Raw genomic sequence first — 9,714 nt, forward strand, 5'->3', positions numbered from 1 at the left:
GGAAGCAGCAAATGCTTCAGGGAGAAATGCTGCTCTTTCTGGGGTCACCTCTCCACACTCGCCTACAGAGTCTTCACCCTGGAAGCCTCCACTGCTTTTGTAATGCCTCCAATGCCTTCACACAGATGTGCTATGAATATTTTGACCAAGAATTGTTTCTTCTGGGAAGGTTCACCCACAACAAGATAGTCTGACATTGCTTAGATTAGAAATCTTGCCTGGTTACTTTTTGATTTTGCACTCCTGACTAATGGCTGAGGAAGGTTCAGTTTGTGTGGAACTCAAAGAGAGAGTCTTTTTTTTTTTTTTTTTTTTTTTTTTTTTTTTTGGTTTTCTTTTTTTTTTTTTTTTTTCTAGTGTGAAATTATTTTTTGTTTTTTTTTTAGACGGAGTCTTTCTTTGTTACCAGGCTGGAGTGCAGTGGTGCAATCTCTGTTCACTGCAATCTCCACCTCCTAGATTCAAGCAATTCCCCTGCCTCAGCCTCCCGAGTAGCTGGACTACAAGTGTTCACTACCATGTCCAGATAATTTTTTGTATTTTATTAGAGATGGGGTTTTGCCACGATGGTCTCGATCTCCTGACTTCATGATCCACCCACCTTGGCCTCCCAAAATGCTGGGATTACAGGTGTTAGCCACTGCGCCTGGCCTCAAAAATAGTCTTATGAGCATTGCCCTCATAATCCTCTATTGTAAATGTGCACACATGGCTATGTACTTATATATAGACACACGTATATATGTAAAACTATACAAGGAAACATACGAAACACACTTGTATCAAGGCAAACACAGGATCTTTTCTCCTGAACCGTTTTGGAAAGGCATAGAAAGTTCTTACTTGTCAGCTAGTTACAAAGTCTTACATCACTGTTTTCTGAATGATTTCTGTGGTGTGTGAATGTCCCACATGACACTAATAGAGTGTCTTTGCTAAAATAGTGCCAAGGTTAGTAAACTTGGGAAATGATGTGGAATCCTCTCCTTGGAGACACCGGCACACATCAGCATGGTAAAGAGTCTGAAACATGTAAATAAACTTGTTCTATTATGAAATCTTTTTTTGAGTGAATACCTATTTGTGTAGGTAAACCTTGGAAAACACTGCTTTATAGCAAACCCCAATCCACAAAATCCTACAGTGATAAGTATCCAGTATTCAAGAGTTTTTATTTTCACAAAGATGAAGTGCTGTTCAGTGTTTTCTCAAATGTGGGACTCCACGGATAGTCTGGAAGTATGAATATTAGGCGTTGGGTTGCAGGGCTTGAGCCCCTCAACTACTCATTGGTTAAAACAAGAAGGCAGAACTTGGGGATTTAGTCATTTCCAGCTCTTTGCCTGTTTCTGCCTCTGAGCATGAAACCATCTGCTTGGGTTCTCTTTGTCTCAGTTCAGCTCAGCTCAGCATGGGGCACCCGTGTGTGTCCATGGCAATTGATTTTTGAGTCCCGTAAGAACAACCCTTCCCTCACTTCACCTACGTCTTGGAAGCCTTGCTGCCCCTCTGTGCAGGTGAGAGGGTGAGACAGTTGTGGCGGAATACGCAGAGCTTCTGCTCAGAAGCCAAGAGGCCTGGGTTCAAGTCCTGGTGCTGAGTGACCTTGGGAGAGTTAACCATGGAGTAGTGGTGAGAGCATGGCCTTTGGTGTCAGACACACTTGGCCCTTTCACTTCCTTGCTGTGTGATCATGGGCATGTCACTTCACCTTCCTGTACCTCAGTTTTCTTACCTGTCAAATGGGGATAATAAAAATGGGCACTTCACCTTCTCCTTGGGGTGAGAAAGAAATAAGATAATGCATGTCAAGCACAAGACCTGGAACACAGTAGAGACTTGGCAAATGTCAACTCTTACAACACTTCATCCAGCCCGATTCCTTCATCTGGGCTGCAGGAGAAGCCCAACCTCTCATGAGAGGTTGAGAATCAAGCACAGTTCTGACTGTGATAAGAGTTCTGTAAACTCTTGGAGACAAAAGAAAATTCACGCAATTTAATTTTCATTATTGCCCTTGACGCTGCCTCATCCCTCTGGCTGGGCAGGGCAGGGTGTATGGGGAACACACCAGCCTCCTTCCCTACTCTTAGGCAGGACCATTTCTCCATTACAGAACATTGGTAAGAAGATGTCTTGTCAGCAATTCATTGCCAACTTGGACCAGCTGAATGATGGCCAAGACTTTGCCAAAGACCTGCTGAAGGTATTGTCTGCCGAGAGCCCCCATCCTACTAGCTATGCCCTGCATGGATAGAGAGGAGAGAGGTCTCTGCCCCAAGAAATGCTGGCATTCAAAGCTCTTAACAGAGGGTGCAGGGCCATGATGACAAAGTTAGAAACCTCTGAGCTCAACATTTGGCTATTCTGTGTTCCCTGAGTTAGGCTGGGGGAAGGCTTTGTGAGATTTGTTTTTAGTACTCCATTATCACCATTAATGTCATAGTAATAATCAGTACTGCTACCAACTGTCACAGCTGCCACCCACCACAACCACCACCACCACCTTCACCACAAACATCGTCATGATCACTTCAAGGAAAAGCCCACTCATTCCTTCATCATCACCAGGAATTAAGACAATCTAGTTTTCTTTTGAGGCTGAAGCCAAGGGTGGAACTCTGGCCTTTATATTCTGGTCATTTCTCCACTTTGGAGGAAAAGGGGAAGGTTTTGGGGGGCTGGTGATGGGCTTACTTTTATTATTTGTATATTTTTGAGACAAGGTCTCATTCTGCCACCCATGCTGGAGTGCAGTGGTGCGATCATGGCTCACTGCAGCCTTGAACTTTTGGCCTCAAGGGATCCTCCTGCCTCAGCCTCCCAAGTAGCTGGGACTATAGGTGCATGCCACCACTGTGCCTGGTGGTTTTTATTTTTATTTTTTGTAGAGCTGGGGGGTCTCATTATGTTGCCCACGCTGGTCTCAAACTCCTGGGCTCAATCACTCCTTGCACCACAGCCTCCCAAAGTGCTGAAATTACAGGTGTAAGCCACCTCACCCAGCCAGCTGCATTTTTAGATAGTGGGTTTGAAGAATCTGATGATACTACAGGGGCAGTTGAATAATGAGTTTTGAGGTCTCCATCCAAACTCCAGTGTTGCATAGAACACTGTCTTCATCACTCTTCCCACTACATATTCCTCACCATTGAGAAGCATTTGTGAGGCACGTATTTGTGAGAGCAAACAATCGCAGTCTCACCATCCACTTATCCATTTCTCCCCATCTGCTCATTCACCCATCTGCCCACTTCTGCACCCATCCACTCCTCCTCCCATGCATCCACCCAGCCACTCAGTCATTCACCTACCCATATACCCACCCATTCCCCCACACCCATATATATCCCCAAACCCTCCCTTCCCACTTCTCCATAGCAACCACTCACCCATTCGCCCGTCACCCACACAGACACCTTATGCTCTTCAAACACTTCCTCATCTACTTACCTCAACAAACATCATCACATCTACTCACCCATCCCCCTATCCAACTATTCCCTACCCATTCTTTACCCACTAACCCACCCACATTCATCCTCAAACCTATCCACTCAATCATTTACTCAATCATCCACCCAACACCCTGCCATTCATTTGCTCACCCATATCCTCATGCATACACCCCTAAATCTTCCTCATATACCCTCTATCCACCCACCCATCTTTTATTAATTCACCCATTCACCTGCCTATTTCTCCACCCAGCCTTCCATCTTCCACTGGTCCACTTCCCCATCCATCCATTCCATTCACCCATCCTCCCATTCATCCATTCATCCTCCGATCCATCAATCTACCCCATTGAGCACTTGCTGTATGTTGAGCTCTGGATTTTGCACTGGAGATTCAGTAGTGAACAAATGGACAGCCTCTGACCTTGTGAAGCTTACAGTCTCCTGCGAGATTGACATTAAGTGATCACATAATTAAATACCACCCATCTGTACATCCACCCACCCGCTCACTTATCCATCTAACAAACAAGTATGAATCAAATGCCCACTTCACTCCATTGGCTGAAACGATGCTCCCTCACTGTACCCATGTTATTGTTGATAGATGGGTGTTTCTTTTGACTCTTCACCTGAATTCCTCTCTCTCTTTTTTCTGTCTCCCAGACCCTTTACAACTCCATCAAAAATGAAAAGCTGGAATGGGCCATGTGAGTAGTGCCTATGGGCACAGGTATGGGGAGCCTGCATTCCTGGGAGGGGGAGAGTGGGGGTGCAGGTTTGTCTTTCTGACCACTCTCCATGGTGCTGATCCCTCCCAATCCAGTGCCTGACACATGTGTCTAGCTGGCCCACACCTGGTGTTGAATTCCCCTTTGGTTCATTTTCTGTATTGAGAAAAAGAGTGCAATGTTTACATTACTATGGAATAGATTGAACTGTGATAGTGTTTTCTATATGGGGATAGTATTCCAATTCCCATTGATGACAGCTCCTTTCCCTTTGGGAAGTAGGCAGGCAGGAGGCACGAGGGCCCTATAACAATATGACTGTGTAGATGGTGACTGCTATTGACAATGGGAAGGGGAGAGTGCCCTCTAACTTCTTCCCTTGCAAAAGCAGTGAGACCTGTAGGTCTCATCAGGAAAGAGGGGTGGTGACCTTGTTGTTTGGGGAGACTGTGAAAGGCTCTGCTGTGCTCCCCAGGGCAGCCGAGGTCCACGTAGAGGTCCCAGGAAAGGATTGGCGGGAACTCCCATACCACAGGGAAGAGCTGGCACTCTTCTGTTGGGGCTCCTGTGGGGGCCCAGACTTCAGGTCCTTACCTGCTGGCCTCCCTCTGCCAGCGTGTCGGTAGGGTTTGTGCAGCATCTTCAGTCTGGTCATGGTTAGTGCTCTCTGTGATGGAGAGAGGTGAAGGAAGACTGGGAAGGAGACCTGGAGACAGTAAAGTCTCCACATTTGTGACCAAGGATGCCAATTGGTACTTGGACAAAAATCAAAGATCAGAGGTCAGAGTCAGAAGTGGAGACGAGAGTAGGGGTCAGAGATCTGGATCTACAGTCTGGAATTGGAATCTCCTCATCTCTACCTCCTGGGGCTGCTCTTCCTCAATGACCCTGGCTCCCGGATGGGTGGCTGGTGGGAAAAGGCCATGACGATGCAGGCCTGAGGCCTCCCTGGAGGTGGTGCTCAGGCCTAGTACTTCCCTAGTGATGAGGACGAGCTGAGGAAATCCCTGTCTGAGCTGGTGGATGACAAGTTTGGGACAGGCACGAAGAAGGTGACGCGAATCCTGGACGGTGGCAACCCCTTCCTGGATGTCCCACAGGCTCTCAGTGCCACCACCTACAAGCACGGTGTGCTGACCCGGAAGACTCATGCTGACATGGATGGCAAGAGGAGTGGGTGTCAGGCTTGGAGAGGGGCATGGGAGGGTTGCTGGCACAGAGGGGGGCGCCCCCAGGTCACTCCTTGGGGGTGCACATACAGGTGGACACATAGTGGGAGGTGGGATTGGAGAGACTGCAGAAGGTGGCTGCAGCCACACTACCAGTGCCCTTCTCCCCAGCGCCCCGTGGGAGGCGTGGCTGGAAGAAATTTTACGCAGTGCTCAAAGGGACCATACTGTACCTGCAGAAGGTGAGACTGCCCCAGAAAATGTACTCAGAAAGGGCCAGCTCAGTCCCATCCCGCCCTGGCCTTGTGGTGCCCTGAGGGCCCCAGGCAGGACCTGGGGCTCAGGCACATGCCTGGTCCTTCCCCAGACTTGGGCCCACTCAGGGCTTTGGAGGTTTTTATATGAGGACTTGGTGCCCAGTGGCTCAGTGTGAGGCCTGTCCAGGCCTCTGAGACTAGGGTAAGGGGAAGAGTACCTGAATTCTTGTTGGGGTGGGTGAGACAGCAAGAATGGAAAATGAAGGGAGCTATAGGGACAGAGAGGGGAGTGAGGGCAGCGGGGAGTGAAGGTGTGGGTCAGTGACCCTAGCGCACCCATCCCTCCCCATCCAGGATGAGTACAGGCCTGACAAAGCTCTATCAGAGGGTGACCTGAAGAACGCCATTCGTGTGCATCATGCTCTGGCCACCAGGGCCTCTGACTACAGCAAGAAGTCCAACGTGCTCAAGCTTAAGACAGCCGACTGGAGGGTATTCCTCTTCCAGGCACCGTGAGTAGGAGCTGGAGCTCCTCGCTCCCGCCCAGGGCCCAAGGCCTGCCGCGGTGACCCGGCACACAACCCCTCTCCTTCTCGTGAGTCAGCCACAGAGTACGTGTAGCCACATGACACAGACCGACAGCTGGGTTACCCAAAAGCAGCAGTTCTCAAAGTGTGGTTACCCTCGGCACCACTTGCAGTCCCTCTGGCTCCACCTTAGACCTGCTGAGCCCAGAAACTCTGGGATGGCTCCAGCAGCTGTGTTTAACAAGCCCTGCAGGGGCAGCTGAGTGCGCTGGAGTCTGCAATGCGGGGCAGGTGGCATCTTTATGAATCATCCTTCACTTTAAATGTGGGAAAGATGCACCCTCCAGGTGACCTGTAGGGCTATCCTTCTACCACCTCCCATCCTCCTGTGACTTGAGACTGGGGTGTATGTGTCACATGAGCTTGCAAGGAGGCAGGCTGGTGGACAAGGCTTCAGGATCACAGCACCCATGCTGGGCAGGCAGCGGGGCAGGGCAGGAGGGCTGTGGGGATGTGCCCAGTTGCCAATGCCTCTGATGTTTCCCAGTTCATGGTCACTCCCGCCCATTCACTCCAGGGCCACTAGCTGTGGACCTATGATTTTCACATGAAAATCTGGTGTGCCTGGGAGCTGGGACAGAAAGGGAGCTCCCCGCATAGCTTTGGCCACGCCCATCCAGCCCCTATGCATCCTCCCTCTCTCCTTTACCCGCTCATCTAGAGGTACTGGTGCCTTCTCAGTGCCAAGCCCAGTGCTGGGTGTTGGGTGCTGGGTGAAGGACAGGGAGTCCTGTGTGAGAGGCCGGGACCCTCTCCCCTTCCTGTCCCCAGGAGCAAGGAGGAAATGCAGTCCTGGATCCTCAGGATCAACTTGGTGGCAGCCATCTTCTCTGCCCCGGCTTTTCCAGCCGCTGTCAACTCCATGAAGAAGTTCTGTCGGCCCCTGCTGCCCTCCTGCACTACCCGCCTCTGCCAGGTACATGCTCCTGGGTCAAGATGCCAGCTCCTCAGGCTACCATCTGTTCAGGAGCCCACCCCAGTTTCGTCTCTAGGCCGGGTGATCCTGGGCTGAAGGACACCAGAGAAGGGCAGCTCTTCCCTCTATCCCACGCATCCCACCCCCATGTCCAGACGGGAGACTGAGGCATGGCACACAGGGGCCACGGCTGTGGCAGGTGGCGTGGAGCTGCCTCTGCCAGTGCATCCCTGTGGATGTGACTGAGAGTTGGTGGCCTTGTGTGCATCTGGGCACAAATGGAAGAGGCTGTGTGTCACAGGGAGCTCGCAGTGACACCTGGCTGACTCTTCATCCAGTGCTCTTCTGCTGCCCTCACCTATCCTTAAATATTTTATTTGTAATCCTAGAAAACCCAGCTCACCCATGCTGCAGGCTCTCAGGGCTTCTTTGGAGAGGACAGGAGAAATGGTGGCCCAGAGCCTGAGAGGTAGAGGGCAGTGGAAGCCCCATACTTCCTCTTTGCCAGCAACTGGCCCCTTTCCCACTAGGCCTTGCTCCGGGTCTCCCCACTGAGTTCCTGGGCTCCTGCTTCTGCCCAGAGCCCCTGTGCATGCACATGTAACACACGTACACCACATATGCGCACACACCACACACATTCACGTGTGCAAACACACTGGCAGTGACTCACACACACGCATGCACATGTGCACAGCACCAGGGGGCCTGGCTGTCCTGCAGTGGAGGGATGTGTGTGTGTTTGCTCATCAGTGACAGTGTCTCAGCCTGTCTTTTGGTGTGATCCTGGGTCTGTGTCCACTGCGTGTGACTGGGCATGAATGTAAGAAAATGCGCGTATCACATGGAGGAGGGGAGAACGGGGCCAGGCTGGCCTTGGTCTAGGGTGTTTGTGGGTGCACGTGGGAGTGCATATGAGCTGGGTTGTATGTGGGGGTCGATGTGTGTCTGTGTTGGGGATTGTCTATGTGCACATATAAGTGTCAGCGTCTCTCCTCTCCTGAGCCAGCGGGGAGGTGGGGGTGGGGGAAGGGGCATTGAGGAAAGCGCTTGCAGGGGGAGGAGGGAGGGAGGTGGGAGGAGGAGCATGCCCTTGGGTCCAGAGCCTGGCTCTATCCCCATGTTTTGGTGACCCTGGTTAGGCCTTCATTTCCCTTTGGTGGAGCAGCTCCTGGTGGAACAGGGTTTGATCCACCCTGTGACAGCCTGAGAGTAAGGCCTCACAATCCAGGACTTGTCTTCGCAGGAGGAGCAACTGCGATCTCATGAGAATAAACTGAGGCAGCTAACTGCGGAGCTGGCCGAACACAGGTGTCACCCAGTTGAGAGGGGCATCAAGTCCAAGGAGGCCGAGGAGTACCGGTTGAAGGAGCACTATCTCACCTTTGAGGTGAGCGTCTGGGGGTTGGATTGCAAAGCCCAGTGCCCTGCTCTTTCTCCTTCCTGCCTGACCTGATGTGGGACTGGGGAGGTGAAGCTTCATGATAAAGGGGCTTGCTCATGTGGCAGCTGGCAGGGAACAGGGTCCCCTGACCTTTAGTCCCAAGCCCTTCCAGGGTGCCAGCCTTCCCTGACAAGGGTGAGGGGCTGAAGCTGAGACAAAGGCTCTCAGACGCTGCCAAGTCTTCCTCTTAAATGCTTACGCTGGTTTCTAACCCCTTTAATGGTTTGTGAATGTACTTATTTCTCCATGTCCTCATCAACACTGGGCATTGCAAAATGTTTTGATCTTCACTAATCTGATAGGTTTAACAATTAGTATTTCATTACTACTTTTATTTTGAGATAGAATCTCACTCTATCGCCCAGGCTGGAGTGTAGTGGCGAGATCTTGGCTCACTGCAACCTCCACCTCCTGGGTTTAAGCGATTCTCGTACCTCAGCCTCCCGAACAGCTGGGATTACAGGCGAGTGCCACCACACCCGGCTAATTTTTTTGTATTTTTAGTAGAGATGGGGTTTCACCATGTTGGCCAGGCCGGTTGTGAACTCCTGACTTCAGGTGATCCACCTGTCTCAGGCTCCCAAAGTGCTGGGATTACAGGTGCGAGCCACTGCCCTCAGCCTCATTACTAGTTTAATTTGGATTTAAAGACATTTTAATTGCAGTAAGACTTGTAATATAAAATTTACCATCTTCCCCATTTTTAAGTGTATAGTTCAGTAGTGTTAAGTCTATTCACATTGTTGTATAACCAATCCCCAGAATTATTTCCTCTTCCCAAGCTGAAACTCCGTTCTCATTAAATAATAGCTCCCCATTCTCCCCTCCTTCCAGCCCCTGGCAATCACCGTTCTACTCTCTGCCTCTATGATTTTGACAACTGCAAGTGGAATCATACAGAATTTGTCTTTTGTGATTGAATTATTTCACTTAGCATAATGTCCTCAAGTTTCATCCATATTGTAGCATGTATCAGAATTTCCTTTCTTTTTAACTCATTTATGGTGGAGGTTGCAACATTTTTTTTTTTTTGGTGAAAAATCAGACCTTGGAGGTGACCTTGAGCAGTAGATGTAAATAACTCCCATAAGCTTGCCATTCCAATAATGAAACACTAGGCGTGAATAGGTTAAGGCTGAATAATATTCCATT

General features: G+C 50.2%; 1 protein-coding gene across 3 annotated transcripts in view; it reads left to right on the forward strand.

The window, feature by feature from the left end:
• PSD2 (pleckstrin and Sec7 domain containing 2) overlaps positions 1–9,714 on the forward strand; it is a 46,572-nt gene that overhangs the window by 33,485 nt on the left and 3,373 nt on the right. For 2 of the 3 annotated variants that reach the window (XM_037741411.1, XM_037741410.1), the window contains exons 8-14: positions 2,116–2,206; positions 4,125–4,168; positions 5,172–5,362; positions 5,530–5,600; positions 5,970–6,127; positions 6,974–7,118; positions 8,365–8,508. In XM_037741411.1, coding sequence (XP_037597339.1) covers positions 2,116–2,206; positions 4,125–4,168; positions 5,172–5,362; positions 5,530–5,600; positions 5,970–6,127; positions 6,974–7,118; positions 8,365–8,508 — 844 coding nt within the window. The remainder of the gene's footprint in view (positions 1–2,115; positions 2,207–4,124; positions 4,169–5,171; positions 5,363–5,529; positions 5,601–5,969; positions 6,128–6,973; positions 7,119–8,364; positions 8,509–9,714) is intronic. The other variant, XM_017536746.2, reaches the window with a different exon arrangement.

Source organism: Cebus imitator, unplaced genomic scaffold (assembly GCF_001604975.1).
Source record: "Cebus imitator isolate Cc_AM_T3 unplaced genomic scaffold, Cebus_imitator-1.0 Scaffold101, whole genome shotgun sequence".
NCBI lineage: Eukaryota > Metazoa > Chordata > Mammalia > Primates > Cebidae > Cebus > Cebus imitator.